At 46.7% G+C, this 20,386-nt stretch overlaps 1 protein-coding gene across 9 annotated transcripts in view; it reads left to right on the top strand.

The window, feature by feature from the left end:
* NEDD4L (NEDD4 like E3 ubiquitin protein ligase) overlaps window positions 1–20,386 on the top strand; it is a 70,997-nt gene that overhangs the window by 32,078 nt on the left and 18,533 nt on the right. For 4 of the 9 annotated variants that reach the window (XM_033085481.2, XM_033085480.2, XM_033085484.2 and 1 more), the window contains 9 exons: window positions 48–101; window positions 14,247–14,297; window positions 15,640–15,701; window positions 15,792–15,894; window positions 16,103–16,269; window positions 17,076–17,208; window positions 17,726–17,902; window positions 18,441–18,515; window positions 19,897–19,956. In XM_033085481.2, coding sequence (XP_032941372.1) covers window positions 48–101; window positions 14,247–14,297; window positions 15,640–15,701; window positions 15,792–15,894; window positions 16,103–16,269; window positions 17,076–17,208; window positions 17,726–17,902; window positions 18,441–18,515; window positions 19,897–19,956 — 882 coding nt within the window. Of the gene's footprint in view, window positions 1–47; window positions 102–2,617; window positions 4,062–14,246; window positions 14,298–15,639; window positions 15,702–15,791; window positions 15,895–16,102; window positions 16,270–17,075; window positions 17,209–17,725; window positions 17,903–18,440; window positions 18,516–19,896; window positions 19,957–20,386 lie in introns of those variants that run through there. The other 5 variants (XM_033085476.2, XM_033085477.2, XM_033085482.2 and 2 more) reach the window with 5 other exon arrangements.

The following is a 20,386-nucleotide window of genomic DNA, read 5'->3' as shown; positions in this document are numbered from 1 at the left end:
TTTCTGGCAGAGTTCTTTTTAAGTTTGACATTTGGATTTCCCCACAGGTAAACCCCACCAACCATCGGCTCCTGTTCGAGGTGTTTGATGAAAACAGACTGGTGAGTGCTTGTCTTGGTTGTGTTACACTGACCACAAGGCTTGTGTTACAGAAATGCAGCACAGCTTAAAGCTGGCTTTAGTCTGTTGTTTCAGTGAGTGTGCCAGGAGACACAAACAGATGTGTAAAAACCATGGGAAGAGTGAGTGTCCCTGTGTCCATGCCACTGCAGTGACACACTGGTGGGTGGCTCCTGGGGGTTTGAACACTGTAACACCATCCCTCTGGTCATGAGATAGGAATTAACATTTTCGGGGCTGGGGACAGTGTAACCTTTCCTAAACTTGTTTACTTTGTGAAAACGGGGATACTTTGTGAAAACGGGGATACTTTGTGAAAACGGGGATACTTTGTGAAAACGGGGATACTTTGTGAAAACTGGGATACTTTGTGAAAACGGGGATACTTTGTGAAAACGGGGATACTTTGTGAAAATTGGGATACTTTGTGAAAATTAGGACCAGAGTTGCAAAAATACTTTCATTTAAGAAAAGACAGTGTAGCAGCATCTGTCTTCAACAAATAGTTTCTTTCCTTCTGTCTGCCTCATTAATAAAGAGCAAAGGAAACCACAAGCTGTGATGTGGGGAGAAAGGGGACTTGGCAGCTGAATGACTGGATCTTTCTTCAGGAGGAGGTGAATTGGTGAGCCAGTGGCACTGTGCCTCTCCAGTGTGCTGACCAGCAGCATATTTATTTGTATATAATGATCATAATGACCACTGCACTATTCAAACTGCCATGTGCCACAGGAACAGAGAGGTGGGTTAGAGAAAAAGCTTGCATACAGTGACAGCTGGGAAATGACAGATTTGGGATGCTCATTTCAGACACATTACTTTGGATTCTCAGGTTTGGGTGTGCAGGACTGGCCTTACCCTGGCAGTTCCAGCACTTTTTATTATTGAACTGATTGTTGTGTATTCTCCTTGTCCTACCTCCTCCTGCCAAGGCAGCAGCTGGGCTTAGGAGCCATGGCTTTTCCTTGTCTCTGGCAAGGTGCCTGCTTTGGGGGGTTTGGAGTAGCAGCTTTTCATCAGGTTGTGTTTATACAATGAGAAGACACTGAACTGATTGTTTTGGCTTTTCTCTCACGTACCTATTGTCAATACTTAAATGGCTTTCATTGGAAGGACTTTTTTCCTCCTTCTTCCCAAACTACCAAAGTACATTCTGTCTCTGCAGGTGTCCATGCCTTTCTATTCCTCAATCTCAACAGAGTAAATGTGATGCAGCTTCATTTTGGGTGCAGAGACTGTGTTCTTGAGCAGTATGTTTTAACTGAAAATTAAGGTAAAATAATACCAGCACCTGTGCTTCTGCAGGGCAGTCTCCAGGACCATTGCTGTATGGAAGCTGTTCACACTTTTGTGGTGTCTCATACTCCACATAAAACCATGTGGGATTGTACTTTCACACTTTTGTGGTGTCTCATACTCCACATAAAACCATGTGGGGTTGTGCTGGCTGCTGGCAGTTCGATCACTTTGAGCTGCCATTGCTCTCAGGACTGGTAATTTTCTGGCTTTTGAAGACAAACTGCTTGCAAGCAGAGTTCAGATGTCTGTGCAGAGGACTGACCTGCAGTGTTCAGAGCTGTTGACAAGATTTAGGCTTTCCAGTTCTCCAAGGGAACAGCTGTCCAGGTCCTGAGATGGAGCTGCACTTCTGGTTAACCGGTTTGTTTTCTGGTGTGTGCTGAGGAGTGTGTGCATCCTTCCCTGAGAGTGCCCTCAGGGCACTGAGTATCTTTGTTGTAGCAGAGCTGACAGGCTCAGTTCTGGTGTATCCTGCGTGCCTGTGCTGCTCCTGTGGCTCTCAGTGTAACTGTACTCCGTGCTGGCAGTGCCACGTGTGGCAGCATTGCTGACTCCCTCGCTGAGGCAGCCAGGAGCAGGCAGCTCTGTGCAGGCTCTGGGACAAATCAGCACAAACGGACATGCAGCACCCAGCTCTGCTCTTCCCTCACCTGGACTGCCTGGTAAATCTGGAACAGGAGCTTTGTGTCTGCTGTCCTGCGCGTTCCTGCTGTGTGAGATATGTACCACTGCTTGTTTGTAATTTGTACTTACTCACAGGGGAGTGCAGGTTCTGTTGCTGTTGGAGCTTTTTAAAGGCAAAACTTTGGTGCTTAATTGTGTTATGAGCATGGTTAAAATTGGAAGCGTAACCGCGTTGTATTTATTCCTGTTCTGCTGTGACAGCCCAGAGCTGTAACACATCAAAATGTTACACTTGAAGGAATTTTCCTCATTTGCATGTGGTGTCGACTTAAACTTTTAACACAAAATGGAAGTGGTTCTGTTGTAGTTACATTTTTCTGCAAGTGCTTTCTCCGAGCGTGCCCCGTGAATCTGATGTGGATTAGATTTATAGCAGTGCTGAGTGTATTCGCTGCCTCGGTCAGCTGCGAGAGCTCTCCCGCTGGGGCCACTCCTCCCTGATGGAAAAGGAGCAGCTGGGAAGGTGCTGTTTCAGGCTCTTGCTGGCATTAAAAAAAAAAAAAAAAAAAAAAGGAAAAAACAAACTCCTCACACACTTACATTGGAGAGGGGGAACCAGGCCACGTGACTCCCACCATCCTACCCTATGTCACCGTGTGTGTAGGAGCGCTGACTGCTCCTGCCCAATCATGCCTGGAATGCTGCTTGCCACTTGGGCTATTTCTGCTATCTGTCGCTCCCAGGGCTGCAGTGCTAACCGTTTGGCAGATGGGACGCGTTTTCTCGGAGTTGATGTCTTTGGTTTTTGACTTCTGGCAGTGCCTGAATTGTTGCTGTTCTCCCTCTCCTTTTCTCCTCTCTGTAAAACCATGGCCCATCGGCTGCGGTTTCACTTTGGCTCTGGGAGAAGCAACACGGCCCCCGAGTCGGAGATCCTGGGCCGGGAGAGAGAAGATGACTTTTTCATGGCATTCCACACCTTGCCCAGGAGAAGCGGCCCTCACGCCTTCTCGCGGCACGGCGCGGACGACGGCGGCGATGGAGACCTGCCCGAAGTGGGCTCCCTGAAAAGGAGCACATCCATGTTCATCCCGCAGCTGCTCAGCGGCCTGGGCCCGCGCCCCACCAGGAGCTCGTCCATGCAGATCTCGCTGCAGCGCAAAGCCGCCGACGGCTGCGCCGAGTGCGCGGCCCTGCGGGGTCCGGAGGAGACCCCTCCCTGGCAGCTCTCTGAGCGCGGGGAGCGGCACGCAGCCTCTGCTGAAACACACTCTCCACAGGTGACTCCCGACGCTTGTGCGGCCAGGCCGGCCCTGGAGTTAGGGCAGCAGGCGGATGGAGCTGCGTGCTGTAACCGTAGGGTGTTCTGTGGCGTTCCTCCCGGTGACCAGAGCGAGGAGGCTCTGCTGACTGCCCAGCGAGAAGCAGCGAGCGAAGCTCCAGGTTTAAACATCAGTGGTGTGAGGATTCAGCATCGCGCCTCGAGTGCAGATGTGCCTCAGGTGACTCTACTCCCCTTTGGTCCTGAGGCTCCAAATAACGCTCCCACGCCTGAACCCCGGCGCTGGTCCTTGCAGCATGTGCCAGACCCGTCAGCAAATTCAGGGAAAAAGTTCTTTGTTCTCCAGTTACAGCAGCCGCAGGCAAGCGGTACGGGCGCAGGAGGTGGAGGTAACTTTGGCTTCACTGGAACAAAAGGAGACAGATTGGTCAGGTACCCTCGGATTCGGCTGGAGAGGAGTACTTCCTACCCTGTCCAGCCCCCAGCAGAAGGAATTAGCCCCACAGGTGATGGGCCGAATCCAGAACTGCCTGCAAACAGCAGGAACAGGGCAGAAATCCCTAGGAGCAATTCGGTAGAGCGGATGCCTCAAGGGAAGGGATGCCTGTTTAAAATCAGACCAGACCAAAACATGAGGCAGCAGCACTTCAGGATCCTTGTGACGCGTGGGGCTGAAGAGCAGAGTCAGGCTGGTGGTGAGGAGGGTCGGGGCAGCCCTGCTCCCCCGGCAGCCGCAGTAAGTACTGAGCTGAGCTGAGCGCCGGGAGCGGTGTGTGCTGGGGAAACACAGATTGCCTTACAAAGCTGCCCCCCGGAGCCAAGCGCAGCACGGCCATTGTCTGTGCTGGAATGTTCTGCACTGCTGTGCAGCAAGCCACGAATCATCATTTTATTTCTAGGCTAATGTAACTTCTCTCTCAGTCATGATTACATCCAGTGTAATATTTCCAGATCTTACTGTCACATGTTTCTTAATTCACTGTTACGTCAGCTGGAAAGATTTTTTAAAATCAGAGCATTCAAATGGCAAATTAAATGTTCCTGTTAACTTAGTTGGCAGAGACCTTGCTGCTTGAAGAGCTCTTTGTGCACTCTGGTTTTAAAAACAAATAGTTTGGCACTTTCTAAGTGTAACTGACACTCATGTAGCTCTATACACTTTAAAAATGTGTGTTGTAATGAAATAGTTGTTAAGACTGTGGGAATCAAAATACTGACTTAGTCAAGGTACCAAGAAGTCTGGGGAAAAGTAATCTTCTTTAGTAATTTTTCTTTCCTCCTTCCAGAAGTGAAAAACATGTCATGCCTTTTGTATACCTTAAGTCCTGATCCAAGTGGCTCAGCACAGCTCAGTTAACAGTCATGTTGTTTGGATTTGCCTCGATTTGGCATTAGGATGGCAAAATTAATCTTCTGGGTTTGCTTTGTTACAGTGGGTGAGGCTCGATGGTTGATGCTTTTCAGCCACTTTTTCAAAGCCCAAAGTAGGAAGGAAACCGAAGGGTTTCGATTAGTCATTTGCTTAAATTGCTTTGCTGTGCAATCCAACACGGCCCACTCGAGTTCCCAGCTCGGGGATGCTGTATTTAGCATAGCTCTGCCTCCAGCTGTGGCATGGTGGCTGAGGAGATTTCAGGCTCCACAGCTCCTGGGCTCTCAGGCACTGAAATGCAGCACAGGGACAGCTGCTCCCTGCAGCAAGGCCAGGGGTTACTCTGCAGCTTTCCCATGGAAAAGCTTAGAGGCTCTGTGTTTTCCAGCCTTCTCTGGAGCTCTTCAAAGAGGGAAATAAAAAGAATTCCCTTGCTGGTACAGGTTTGGTTCAGGACAGGGAGCAGGAAGAAGAAGTATGTCTGAGCTTCCTTTTCCTCTTTATTACCTCTTGCTCCTTTCCAAGACAGCTGTTGATGGAGCTCCACCACAACCAGGTCCATGAGTAGCTGTGGGATGTCAGACCTAGCACAGAGGCAGCAGAGATGTGCCCTGGGGTCTCATTTCCCTAAAGGATCTCCCCTCCAAGTCCCTGATTTCACCCCCCTGAAGTAACAGCTCCCAGCCCAAGGAGGTGCCTCAGTGTCCAGAGTGGAATGAGGAAATGTGTTCCTCTGTGCTCTTGGTTGGAGGGGCTGTGAGGAATGGCTCGAGGCAGCCATGCAGCAGGGCAGGCACAGAGGCTCTCAGCCCACATGGCACTGCATCCTGCAGGGCAGAAACTCTCTGAGGAAAAGAGCTAACTGAAACTTTACCCTCTTTTGTGGTATTTCTCATCTTTGTAGTAAATCCAGGGATTCTGTGGGTAGAGGTGACGGGCTGGGCAGGATGCCATGGGAAGTGTGGGGAATGGAAGTGTTTTGGTGCAAGTGTTTTGTTGCGTTTTTTGACCACAGGCCATTCTTTGTTAAGGTTTTCTAAATCTGTCCCACAGAAGTTTGTTTGAAAGATCTATGATGTGAGTGAGGGAGTGCCTGAAATATCTGATCTCTTTAGCTGCAGGGAGAGGTTGCCATGGTTTATAGTTGATAGTGTGAAAAAGAAATGACTGGTGTGTCCCAGTGCAAGAAGTTTCAGTGCATGTGATTGATATGGGGCTGGGGCTGGGAGCAGCAGCTGCTGCAGCCTGATTTATCTCAGAGCAAACATCCGAGCGGGCGTCTGCAGTCCTGCTGCTCCGAGTGCTTGTGACCTTTCAAATATCTGCTCTTTTAGACAAGTGCTTTGGGACAGGCAGGATGTCTTTCATTACCAGACAGAGTCAAATATGAAGTAAAGGCTGAGCTCATGTCAAACTGTGAAAAATTTTATTTGGAAGCCTTGTTGCGAATTCTTTTGCCTGCCCTGATACTTTATACTCCACGCAATAGAATGTCTGTGCACTGTGCATATCCCACATACTGCTGTTGTTTATCACTGGGGGCTGTGAGTGCAGAGCTGGATTTGTGGGAAACACTTCAAAAATGTATTGGACAACTGTTGGAGAGAGCTGACAAAGGCATCTTTGTGAGCAAAATACAGCGTGCCCTAACAGAGTGTTGCAGGAGTAGGACTGAATTATATTTAGTAAACAAACAGAAGCAGCACCTCTGGGTTCTGCAGGCCTGCATTTCTCACAGCTCAGCTCTTCCTCTCCTTTCTTAGGAATCATTTTGGAATAAATATTGTTACAGAAGTGCAGAGCTCCGTGGCCTCCTCTGGACCCACTCCAACAGGTGCACATCTCCCTTTCCTGAGATCCCAAACCTGGATGCACTGCCCCAGCTCTTCCTCCTGTCAGGGGGTCCCTTCCAGGCCAGCTGGACTGGCACAGCTCACCTGCACTCTGCCATTCTTGGGAGGCAGGTGTGTGCCAGCCACTGGGCACCTTCCAGGGGCTGCTTTCTCCCTCTGCAGGGCACATGTCTGAGTTTACAGCCCTCCTGCAGGGAGTGCTGCCTGGACTGTAGCGGGCACTTCTAGAAAATAACTCATGTGGTCTTAGCTGGAGCTTTCAATGGCTCAAATGAATAGTGCTGGGAATTTCCTGGCTCTCCACATGCTCTGCAAGGAGTGCAGATGGCCATCTGGAGAGCCTCTGCTCTCTGCAGATAAGGACTTTGTTGACAGCTGCAGGTAGAGGATGATGAATTGCATTTCTTGGCTCTCTTTAGCTTTTCTCTTAAGGACAAAATCAGTTGTTCTCAAACAAGAAATCACCTGCCCCTCTTTTTAATTCTAGTGTCCATCAGCTTGCAGGCCTGTTCTGAAGCACTCTGGCTGTTGGGGAGGGGGCAGGTGGGCACTCTCAAACCTGGGCAGAGCAGGAGCTGGTTTTCAAGGCAGGAAGTACCCAGGACCTGAATAAATTTTGCTTTTGTCAGTCCCCCACTGTGGTGGAGGACAAATGGCAAGTAGTGTAAGTTAGCTCATAGAATTAAGAAACCCATCTGTAATTTTTAGTCAAGGTTTCAGAGAATCAAGAATTGGCAGTGCTGTCTTTTTACCTCATCCTTCCACATTCCCAGAGCTCCCTGGGATTCTGAATTTTGTGTTAGGCCTTTTTCATTTTCTCCCTGAAAACTGTGTCTATTGGTATTTCTCTGAAGACACCAGAATAAAACTTTGAGCAGCAGAGATGAAAATAGTATCACTTTTTAAAATAGCAGTACTAAACTTTTTTGCTCCTGCCTGGAAAATCTGCATGTGAGTTTGGGTACACAGCATTCTCTAAAGTGCAGAATTTATAACGGAAATGCTGACACGGGTTTAACGCTGCAGGTGCCAGCCAGAGCTGCCTTGGTGCAGATCTAACCACAGAAAATTGCAGCTAAGAAACCAGGGAGTGTTGATTGCTTTTTGTGCTGTTCAGCTGCTTTTCTATTTGAGAAAAGCTGTCGAGTAATGATGAGTTTCAGAATGTGCATGTTCTGTGCACATAAACAGAACAGAAGTTCTGCACACGAAGTTTTTAGTTTTTAGCTATCCCAAAGCCAAATCTACCCTCAGTTAGTTTCCAGATTAAATCTCGTTGTAAAATAGATTATTGCATCTCTTCATCTGAAGTCCCATGCTCTTATCCATCTTTTCCTCTACCAGGATGGCATTGGGAGCTTCCAAAAGTAAGAAAAATAGATTAATTAAACCAGCATGATGATAATCCAGGTTTTTGTCTCCAAAAGGAATGAAAAAGTTAAAAGGGTGTGTGGGAGGAGCTTCCAGAGCTGAAGGCAAAGGAGTGAGATGAGTTGTTCAAATAAAATAAAAATTGTGCTGTGTGCTCTGCTGGAAAGAACCTGATTGGAAATAACAACGTCCAGGCTGTGTTTTATGGATTATAGAAAATAATTTTTACAACTGTGTTGCAAGGTGGGAGTTTTATCCTCAGCCCTGAATGTCCATGGCCTGAGGGGATTGTCAGCTTTGTCTCAAGTGCTGTCATTCATCCCTGGGGCAAAGGGAAAGGAGGACCCAAAGCCCTGAGAGCTGTAAACTGAGCTCTGTCTGAGCATGCCTGTGTGGGAAAGGGGTGTGCAGGAGTGCTGCCAAGGGAAGGGGATGTGCTCAGGGTGCTTGTGCAGCTGGAAGGGACAGTCTGTGCTTCCAAAAGGTTGCTTCTATTTGCATGGCAGCCATGGGGGAAGGAAAACCTGCAGATCCATCTGTGTTCCTGCTGTTCCTGGGGCTGGTGCCCCTGTGCAAAGGCAGGCTTTGCTGGTTGTGTATTTAATATCTGCTTACTCCTTTGAGTTGCATTTGGAAGTGTGCTGAGGATTTTCTCCTGATTCCAGGATGAACAGTACTGTGGGATTATTGTTCAGCAAGCACCTCAAAGATATTTTATTTTAAGGCTGAGCATTAATTTTAGAAAACAAATCTGATGCTGCCTCTGTGATTGCTTCTGTCTCTTTACCATGTCAGTGTCCCATTGTTTCTGCCCCTTCTGCTCACCAGTCAGTCGTGCAGTCACACCTACAGCACTAAAAAAGAAGAGGTAAAATGGGAAATATTAGGAATTACACTGCATGTAGCTTAAAACATAATTATTTATTAGCTTGGATGTTATCCAGGGCCTAAATATACTTTTGTGAGTCAGCTCTATGCATAAAAATTGCATAATGAAATAAATTATATTTCCATTTTCAGTGGTTACCTTGTCTCTGATGTGAAGTGGATACCAGCAATTTCTGAAAGGGTTTAGTAACGCATGAAGTATGAAAAAGAGGTTGTCAGTAATCAGTTCATTTGTGGTGACGTTATTTGAGGACTATTACTTTTAATTTACTGTGTAAAAATACCTGATCTTAACTGAGCAAGTGAAATACAGGATGGTTTTCTTGTTGTTTGCAAATGTGGGGAATGGCACCGCTGGCTGAGTAGAGAAAACCTTCCAGGAACCATTTCACTGTGGGAACTGGTCTTAATAGATTTGTTTTGGTCTGATGTCACCATTCTTTAATATCTTTTTGGCCTTGCAGCAGCACCCTAAAGCAAATGTCTTAAAGGAAAGCAAACCTCTCCTGCTTTACATTTAGTGAGAGAACTGAAGTCAGCCTGCTCCTGCTCTTGCTGTTGGTGATTAACCAACTGGCCCACTGTAAGAATGTGCAGTCCTTTCCTTTCCCACTGAATAGATGCATCTTTATGGCCCTGCAGGACGCAGTGTCTGAAGTGTCTGTCATGCTGCCTGGCCCTGCTCAACAGCCAGAATGGCTGGGACAGTTCCTGGTGCCCCCAGGTGCCACGCTGGCTGTGCTGGGCCCTGTTTGTGCCTGCAGGCAGTTCCAGAGGGCCTGGCTGGGCAGGTGACATCACTCGGGCTCCTTGTGCCAGGTGCAGCCCAAACAGATGCGGGAAGAGGAGGGAGGGGGAATGCGGAGCTGCAGCGCCAGCTCCATTCTCCACGGAGCTGCCGTGGGACTTGGCACGGTGTGTTCCCTTCCCAGCACAGGCAGGCTCCTGCTCAGCCTTCCTGGGAGCTTGAGCTGGCCACAAGGCTGCCTTGCCTTTTGTTCTGCTCCCAGATTTCATGGGGATTGGCAGTTCTGAGCAGGCGTTTGCAGCCGAGTTCTGGCTGTTCTGCTTTCTGCTCTAATCAAATCATTGCGCAGAATTCCAGCATTCAAACAAAGTAAGTTTTTAAAAAATGTGTGCAATAAACTTTTCAAGCCTTGTCCTGTGTTCTTGAGAGACTCAGAGAGTTCATATTATCAGTTACCCACTGGATTTTCAACTGGCTGCAATTTAAATGACCCACCATAAAAAATGTGGCACTGTTAGTGACTGATCCCCATGAACCAGTCAATATAATCTTGGCTCTCCTTTCTGTTACAAACAAATGTGTTGTTTCTAACCTTGAAAACTGAGCAGATGTCAAGGTTCTTGGTCTCAAAAAGGAAAAAGTGTTTGAAGATGTGTAGGTGTAAATGATGATTAATTTACAGAATTAACATGTTGGTAGCCTAAGCATGAAGTACCTTCCTGTTCCCTCTGGTCAGTGCACAGCCATGTTTCCCCTCAGGATTCTGAATATTGCCCAGCAGAACTCAGTTTTGTGTCACAGAAAAGTGTCCTTTAGAACTCTTACAGTGGATCTTGCTTTTTTCCATAACATTAAGAAAACCATTAAAGCAAAAATCCGATGTCACACATTTGCAGGCCTAATGCCTTCTCGAGTGTAAGTGCTGCTGGGATCAGCCGCTTGAAAGAACGCACTTAGTACCTTTGGAAAATTCAGGCTGAATAAATGTCAGCGTGCCTTCCCTGATTCCATTCCAGCAATCTCATTTCCCTGCCTGCAGAGCCTTTCACGACTTTGATTTCCCTGCCACCCCTTCTGTTGTTTAACCTCAGCCCACATAGCTGAAGCACTGCATCACGATCCAGAAAAGCGTGGTGATGCTCCTGATGTAACAGAGCTGGACAGAGCTTGGCAAAGGTGCTGGCAATTCCTGGGGAGAGCAGAGCTTTCACTGCACTGCTGCACCCTTGGATGGCAGTTTTAAACAAAGGTCTGATCCCACGTTATTACTGAGAGAACTCCAACCACAGCTTGCTAATAAAGATGGGCACCCTCAGCCTCCCTGGAGAGAGAAGTTCAGCTCAGCACACAGGGAGCTGTGACTTGAGGAGCTGGACACAACCACACTGCCATGGGAGTCACAGCTTGTACAAATGTGAGCTGGTGGGGTTCATGAGGGCTCACATAAACATTTGGTTCCAAACTGTCCTGCTCCAGAGAGCTTGGGTTGGCATGCTCAGGTTACACTGGGGATTATTGTGGGCTTGAGGCTGCTCTGCACTTTGGGAGTGGCTGATGCCCATGTTTGTGGTGTGGGTAAGGGGGGGCTGGAATGGCAGAAATGAGTGTCTCTGCTGGGTGGAAAACTGGGGACTTTCACTTGGCCATGAGTCATTTTATATTCTTTTAGTGCTGCTTTGCAGTGAGCAGTGTGCATATCAAGGAAATTCAGGAATGATGCTCATTAATGAGGGATGTTACATCAGCGTGATGGGTATGATGGATGACTAAAATTTCATTGTTCTTCAAGAGCAGCTCTTTGTGGCAGAGTTCTTGAGTTGAGAATTATTCTAATTTGTATGAAGAGTGCCAGTAAATTTGACCAGAATCGTGGAAGAGCTGCAGAGAGGAAAATTTCCAAAGTGCAGGGTTTTGCTTACTCAGCATGTCTGTGCACAGTATATGCACATTATACCTCTGGAAGTGATGCACCCCTAATCCCTCTGTTTTTCAAGCTATTTGTTAAAACAGCAGTTCCACTTTTTTACTGATTTTGAGAGAGAATCTATGAATTTCTTCAGTTTTGTCTGGGTTCAATTCCCACTGAAGTCAGAGTCTGAACATTTTTCTTCTTTCTCAGTTGCCTTTAAGTTGCAGGAGGAGATGAAAGTGTTTTAAGATGTGATGACCATTTTAAACCTTCCTGTTAATACCAACTATCCTAGTGCTCATCTTCCAGCACACTTGCAAGAGCTGCATACACTGTGCATCTCAAGTCCTTCAGATCTGTTTCTGCAGTTCTCCAGGATATAGCAGAAGCACTGGAATAGCTTTAGGGGGAATATAAATTCCCCTAACACCGGAGAGCATTTCTACTCTTACAGTACTTGGTTTTTCTGAAAGTTGTATTTCTTAACTGCCTTCCTTTTGCTTGCTGCCTTTACCAAGCTGGCCTCACATCTCCGGTTTCTCAGCTTTGAATGCCAATGTTTTTGAAATTCTGTGCCTTTTGACTGCTCAGCTATCAGAGGTATGCAGGTGTTTGTTACACCCCACGTGCCACAGCTCTGCTACGTTCAGAGCCAGAGCCATGGGCTGCCCTGGCCACATCAGCAAGGTCCCAAGGTCTGTGCTCCTGCCCAGGCTGCAGCTCTGGGGCTAATGTGGGAGTGCTGTTTGTGCAGCACAGGCTGCAATTATGGCATTGCAGAGGGCAGGTCATTGTGTTACTGCAGAGCAGATTGTGGTGCAGAATGTTTAGAATTTGTTGGTGCTTATTGACTGTTGCACTGGGAATTGGAGCCCATTGCATTGTGCCTCACTGTTCTTTCCTGGGGAGTTACAGTGGAACTTCAGAGGAATATTGTTTAATTTTTGTTCTGAGAGGTTTTTTATCAGTAACTCCTTCATTTCTTACAGAACACAGGACAGCAGCTGCCAAAACATATTTACTTTGTTCTGCACTTTCCACCTGTCTTTCACTTTTATACATTGATTCTGTTCCTATTTTCCACTGCCTCATGTGGGAAATTGCAGCTCAGGACATAATTGATGAATGTCAGTTGTGGTTAGGCTCCCAGGCCCAGGGGCTGCCTGCATATTCCCTGCTCCTGTGGTGTCCAGGCTGCAGAGTGAGGGGCGTGTGTGACACTGGGAGCTACCAGCTACTAATACAACAGGTGACCGAGAACATAGAAATGAAAACAGGCAAAACTTAAACAGCATGGGAAATGGGAAAAAGAAGGCAATGGGAAAAGTTCCTGTGCCTCATGAGGTGCTTTTGCTGGAAACAGGAAGCCTCAAAGTGAGAATGCCTAAATTTTAGGGCTGTGGAGGCTTGCAAGAGAAAATTCTTTTCACAGACCAAAAATGCTTAGTGTTAGTATTAATATATTAACCTCCTCCCCTTTCCTTAGAGATGTGTGTGTGCAGCCAAGTGTTACACAAAGACTGAGTTTTACAAGAGCCCTAGTTCTGCCAGAGGTGACCATATCCATGCAGAATAAGATGATGAACTAATTCTGCTTACAGAGCTGGCTGGGATTGAGGGATTTCCAGTTCCACTGGAACCAACAAAATATGTTTGTAGCTTAAACTTCTTTAAGGCTGTTCCTAACCTACCTGAACAGTTTCTGGATCCATGAGTTGTGTTTTTCTTGAGCTAAAAGCTGCAAGAAGAGATTTAGCAATAGGTGTGTGTTTTCTTCAGAGTAGTTACTGGAGTGACTGTACTGAAGCAGGAGGTGGCGAATACTTGGGATTTATTAAGGGGAAAATTCATTAATTCCCTAAAAACAGGGCATGTTACCAGGTTTTTCTAGTATTTGCTAGGGAAAAGATTAATAGTCAAAATTCTGTAATGAAAAATCTGCTGACTGTTTTTACTGAAAATTGGTGCTTTTTGTGTTGTCCATACCATCCAGCACTGCAAGATGTGTCCATTCTGTGGGGATCATGAAACCTCATCCTATCTTTGTAGTAGAAACAGAATTCTTACCATGTTATCATATAAAATATGAATTTTAATATTAAACTTAATGCTCTGCTATGAGAAATATGTAAACTTGGCTGTGCAGCAGCAGCATGCACTTCCTGGAATTCCGTGCATAGCGTGGCTATAAATAGCAGCAGGTTATTTGGGAATCACTGGGGCTGGTGTCTGGTGTCACAAACAGTATCTGCTGCCTTCCCTGCTAGGTGCTTGGCTTTGGAACAACACCAGTGCCTGATGGTGAAAATTCCTGTCTGACTGAATCCCAAGTGTCCCTGGAGCACAGGGCCCAGTCCACAGCAGCAGCACTTTGGCCTCGGCTGCTGCCAGAGTTTCCCAGCTTTGCCTGCTCTGGGTGACATTCCCGGTTAGACCCAAGGGCTGGGGCTGCTCCCACTGTCAGTCCATGAGGGAGGGCTTGGGTCTGTGCCCCTCCAACAGGAAACCACCTGCACCTTCCCAGTGCTTTGGGGGGTTCTGGGTTGGTTTTTGGTGGTTTCCCCCCAGGCAGAACTGTGTCAGCACCATCACGTGTGCTGTGGGCTCAGGAACCTGGAGTGTCACAGGAAATACTGCACTGAGATAAATGAATTAGAACAACAAGTAATGGGCACCAGTAGGGGGTAGAAACTCCTGAAATAATGGTACTCAACCATCTGTGTCTTTGTCTGACTGTGACTGGATTGATATCTGTTGTTCTTTGCTTTTCTGTGTGACAGACCAGAGACGACTTCCTGGGCCAGGTGGATGTGCCGCTCAGTCACCTCCCGGTAAGCACCAGAAATCTGAAACCCCTGGGGCTGTGTACAGCTCACTGCTCACTCTCCTGCTCCCAAAGCAAGAGCTTAAAGGAAACTTGGGCACCACCAAGCCTCACCTGCACAGGCACAGGGAGATGCATCAGCTGTGCATGGAAGGGATGCACTTACTGTGCAAAAAAAGCTTCAGGAGAGCAGATTTGCTTCAGAAAATGCATGGAGAACCAAAAGGCTGCCACAGCTATGTCATCTGTTCATTTTTTCAGCTGAAATTGAATTCTTTGCCAGCAGGAAGAGTTCAATAGCAATCAATTGAAAGCAATAGACACAGGGTTTGAATCATTTTATTGTCAACAGACATTTGAGGTGTTTGGTTAGAGGGTGGGAATGTTTGTTTCTGTTTCTTAATTAATGGAGGAATTCAGTGTAAAGCTGGTTCTGTAATTCTGTAAAGCTCCAGTTTTCTGGGTTTCCCCCAGCAGCCAGGATTCTGCATGGGCTGCAAAATTAGATGCTAAATTAAGTGCAATTTCTATTTATAGATTTATAAATAGGAATAAATATAAATGTGTATGTATCTATAGTGATTGCTTTAGCCTTGGTACAAACATTTCTGATGTTATATACTGTTTTGGGTGGCTAACATTGGCTGAATGTAGTTAATATTTTTTAAATGTTGTGCATATTAATCTTAATGTCTGTGACTTTTTTATGTGTGAGTGGGTGAAGTTACTGCAGTGTTTACATCAAAATAAGGTGTCAGTTGAGCATAACTGCCTTTCTGTGTCTGATTTTGACTTCTTGCTGTTGATGGATGTTATTGTAGGAGAAAAATGGCTTTGTAATGACTTGCACAGTGATGCCTGTTTAGATGTATCTGTGGTGGTTGATCTGGAGTCTGCACATGGTGTATTGGGTTATAAACTGTAACAGTGGAAAGCTGCAAGGGAAGGATCAGGAACACCTTGTGGTGATAAATGTATTGTAAGGGGAGCTCTTGTCACCCATCCCAGCTGTGCTGTGCAGGATTGCTTGCGAGCAAATCTCCATGTATGTATCCTTGTGCCCAGACATGATCTCCAGGACCCTGGGGGAACAGTGGGAAGGGTCCTTTTCCCCTCAGCCATTTTCTATGGCAAAGCTGCTGTGTCTGAGAGCAGTCCTTCCTTCATAGCTGTGCCTCCCCTGCCTGCTCCTGCCCCATTCCAGGGAGAGTTACCTGTTGGGAAGGGCTGTGTGCACACTGGCTCAGGGGGCACACTACATCTACAGTCATCCTGATGTGTGAATGTTCTTTATGTGGCTGGACTTGTGGGCAAGCCCTTCAATTTGCCATTTTCTCCACTACTCACAGACTGAAGACCCAACCATGGAGAGGCCATACACATTTAAGGATTTCCTCCTCAGACCAAGAAGGTGAGAGGACATTTGAGGACTTTAAAACATTTCTTACTTCATTATTTTATTTAAGAGCTGTTAAATGCAATGTACCTCCGTGTCTTGCAGCCATAAATCTCGTGTGAAGGGTTTCTTGAGACTGAAGATGGCGTATATGCCCAAAAATGGTGGCCAAGAGGAAGAAAACAGTGATCAGAGGGATGACTCCGAGGTAAGGCTGAAGAAAAATTATAGAGTCAGCTGCACTTGAAGGATAAAGCCCTAGAAATAGAATTGGCAATTGGTTCTCTTTGGCACCAAGGCACCAGCCACCTCTGGAAATGCCCCTTTAATAGACTGAGGGGGATTATTAAATGAAACTCTTTTCTCCTGGAGATGAGGCACACTGACCACAGAGGTGTTTTCCCTTCGTTCCCCAGCACGGCTGGGACGTGGTGGATTCCGGCGACGGCGCGTCGCAGCGGCAGGAGGAGCTGCCGCCGCCCCCGCTGCCCCCCGGCTGGGAGGAGAAGGTGGACAACCTGGGCCGCACTTACTACGTCAACCACAACAACAGGACCACGCAGTGGCACCGGCCCAGCCTCATGTGAGCAGCCTCCTGTGCGCTGGGGGCTCTGGGGTGGAGTCAGCCTGGGGCTGCAGTCACAAAGGAAAACTTGGATTATGCCTGAAAGAGATTTGCAGACAGAATTCTCTGTCTGGGAATTCTGGGAAGTTCCAAGGCAGTACATTAACAGTGCACCTTGGAATAATAGGAGACAGAAAAGGAATTTTCAGCAAGTGATTTAATAGGAATTAATTACTTGGTTTATAGAGACTGTTGAAGAGGGAAGGGAAAGTCAACTCTGTTAGATTCTTATGAAGTTGGACAGATCAGCTTTGTGGAGATCCTGGTTATTATTCTGTGAATAGGCTTCATTCCCTAGATCTGCTGAGAGGTCTGCAAGCCACAGCAGTATCTTCTCAAGATTAGATTTAAAAAGCTGTGGCAGGCTCACATTTTACAGAGTGAGTAACTGAGTGTTAAGAGTTCTCCTGAGATCACGTGTTTAACCCAGCACTGGTAAGGCCACCACTAAACCTTGTCCACTGGACACGTTCAGGGTGGGGCTCCAAAGTGTGCTGGGCCATCTTGCTAGGCATGGCTTTCCTGCCAGGAGAGGTTGAACCAGATGACCCCTGAGAGCCTTCCCAACCTGATGTTCTGTGATATTTGTTAAGTGCTTCTGGTTTCGTTTTCTTTCAACTGAGGGATTAAACAGTCTCCTAATTACGAAGCTCTTGATACATGCATGAATAATGATTTTTATAACCGAGGGTTTGAAGGCAATGGACAAAATGGGGGCTTAGTTGAACTTGGGTTGTTTTCCTGTTCTTTTCTCCCCCCTGCAGCGATGTGGGATCTGAGTCAGATAACAATATCAGACAGATCAACCAAGAGGCAGCTCACAGGCGCTTCCGCTCTCGGCGCCACATCAGCGAGGATTTGGAGCCAGAGCCTATGGAGAGTGGAGACATTCCTGAGGTATGCCCAGGCCTTGGCTTAGTACCACACCTTGAGCTGATTACCACACCGCACACAGAATTGTGGTTTACATGGTGGTTGTGGAAACTGCCTTGGGAAAGTGCTAGCAGCACAGTGACAGTGCAGCTAGAGCCACACTGCCAGGGTCCCCTGCAGCTGCCTGCTGGCCTGTGGACAGCACTGAGTCCTGTGTGAATGCTGCCAGAAGCATTTATCATTCCAAATTGTTTATCATGTGTGCATTGACATAGTATATCTATATATGCACATATATACTATAGATAGTATTGATATGATACTTCCATATTCTGCTCTGAACAACAGTGGAATAAATGATCAAAAGAAGGGAAGTGGACTGGCTGGAACTGCCCTGTGCTTCAGTTGTCTGTTGTGCCTTGATTTAGGGTGCAGAGAAGCTGTTTGTGTGTTGGGCACAGTGAGGTGATCACACAGAAGGCAGAGGGAAAGCAGACTCGGTCTGTATAAAACCTGAACTTAGTTTCTTCTCTTTCCTTAGCCTTGGGAAACCATTTCAGAGGAGGCAAGTGCCAGTGGGGATTCCTTAAGCTTGTCACTGCCACCTCCTCCTGCATCTCCAGTGTCCAGGACCAGTCCTCAGGAGCTGTCTGAGGAGCTGAGCAGAAGACTCCAGGTCACTCCTGATTCCAATGGGGAACAACTCGGCTCTTTGATTGTACGTAACGTGGGTCTGTAACCCTCTAATGCACGACTGTGCTGTTCTTTGGCATTTCCTGAACCACTTCATGCATGGGGAGCAATTGCTGGGCTCAGGGAAAAGCTAAAATTCCCTTCCAAAAATGCATCACAGCTTCACCATCAAGCAAACTGCCTCACAGCAGAATTCCTCAGTTCAGATGTCAGGAGTTCTGTGTGAGTTTAACTTCAGACTCTGCTACTGTTAAACCTTTAGTGAAACAAAATATATGAGTAGGAGGTATCAAGCTAGGAATTTCCAAAGGAAAGGGAAAAACAAAAAAATGGTCTCTGTGTTATCCATTAGATACCATAAAAAGTTGGGATAATACACATACATGGGTCTCTTTTTTTTTTTTTTGCTAGTATATAGGAAGTAGAGAAATGAGATATACCACTCTGTGGTAAAAGAGAATTAGGTAATTGTTTACAGAGGTTAGTACCTGTAATTACTGAATTTTCTGAATAAACATAACTAACTTGGAGACATGACATCTTCCATTTTTTTTTCCTTGCAGCAAAGAGAACCTTCTTCACGGCTGAGGTCCTGCAGTGTGACAGACACAGTCGCTGAACAGTCCCAGTTATCCCTGGTAAGCCAGAGCTCCCTTCTGGTCCTTCCTTTGGGGGTGCCCATTCTCTGCTTCTGAGTAACACCTTGCCTTGGCTCAGCTCTAATCAGGCACAGCTCAGAGACCAGGGTGGGAATCTCATTGTCCCAAACAGTGACAGAGACCAAATTCATGTGAGCTAAGAAAGGAGGACACTCCTGACACAGGAGAATGTTTGGAGACTGAGCAAGTCACCATCTCCTTGGTTGTTTACCATGGAAATTTAGGTTGCTGCACTGCTGTGCAGTCAGTGGGGAAACTCCTCCAAGGGGTGCTCCCAGCTGGGCACAGAGGGCAGGAGAAGCAGCTCTGCCTGGAGCTGGAGCAGCCACAGGACTCCTAGAGCTGACAATTTCCGTGGCACATAAGTTGATTTTACTTGCAATATATAAATCTGTGTAAAATCCCAAAGGATTGGTGTTTTGCCTGGTTGTAGTGAAAAGGAAGCAACTTCTGCAGGTTTATTCAAGGAGATGGTTCAAACAGGAAAATATACAAAGCTGTTTTGTAAACCAAGCTGCTCTCTACCATCAGAGCCGTGCTGCTGCAGCTGGCAGGAAGTGGTGCCACGTGCAGAGGTTGCAGAGGTGGCAGAATAGTTCTCCCTGCCACCTCAGCAGTAGGTACAGACAGACCACTTACAGTAGGAGTGTGCAAGGTGTGCTTTTGAATAAAACTGGTCAGATTGCAAAAGAATATTTCAAAAGATTATGCTTTTCTTCCAAGAGTTTTTCCTTCATTTTTAAAAAGTTGTATGTCCTGTGTGAATCTGCAAATAGAAAACCTGTGCATACCCAGGAGTTTGTTACTGAGGCTGCTGTCTCTGCATTGCTTGTTCTCTCTGCTGCTCTTGGGCAAACATTTGCAGAAACCACAGAGGTTTCCTCCTGACTGGATGGTTCTGCTGTAGCAGTTGTTTAGTGTAGCTGAAGCATGTCCCTGGCTCTGGGGCTGAGCAGAGGTGCCTCAGCTGGTGCTCTGTGCTGCTTTATTGCTGGGTTTGGCACTGCTGGAGCCAGGGGCTGTGTGGGGGCTGGCAGGGGCTGCTTGAGGGACACTGAGCACACATTCAAATTACAGCACTGAGAGCATTGCTCTAACACATCATCTTACCTGATCCTAACCACATTTCATCCTCCCTGAGCTAATGAGCATTCCTCTTCTGCTGACTAAGAACACATTCTTCCTAAATCCAGCACTCCTCTGGGATTCTGCTGCTTACCAGCAGCTGCTGGCTTTTCAGATTTGCTGGTATCCATCTAACTGCTCTCTCTTGGTAAATGTCTGAAGCCTTGCTCCTAAAGATGTGCCAGTAACCTGTGACCTTCAGTAAATATGTGTAACATGAATTGTCATTTAACAGCAGAATGGCCCCTCTAGGAGAGCTCGTTCTTCAACTGTCACAGGGGGAGAGGAGCCAACGGTAATGAAACTCTTTATCAAGCACTTTCTCTGAATAAAGTGGGGGGTGTTTAGGTCTTGTACAAGGAGGAGCTTTTTTTTTAAAGCAGCCTGGTGTTGAATGAAAAACAACTATTGAATGAAAACTTGAATATTTTTGTCTCAATTTTCTCTTTCTCAAAACGCTGCAGTTGCACTCAAATGCTGTCATGGTTTAGGGACATGGACGTGACATGGAACTATGAGGAAGCTGTGCACTAAGAAAATGCCATGGGCTCCTGAAAAGTGAAAGTTATAGCAACTAATTCTTTAAAAAGGGATACTGGAAGCACCAGTGATTAGAGATATCAAATCATTGTACATGTAGCTGTGTTTGCATCTTGTATCTGTCTTTCCTTACTCTCCATTAGACTAATTAAATTTAATTCTTACAGTTGGTCTTGATTTGAGAG

Source organism: Catharus ustulatus, chromosome Z (assembly GCF_009819885.2).
Source record: "Catharus ustulatus isolate bCatUst1 chromosome Z, bCatUst1.pri.v2, whole genome shotgun sequence".
NCBI classification, from domain to species: Eukaryota; Metazoa; Chordata; class Aves; order Passeriformes; family Turdidae; genus Catharus; species Catharus ustulatus.
This window is presented reverse-complemented; position numbering and strand designations above follow the sequence as displayed.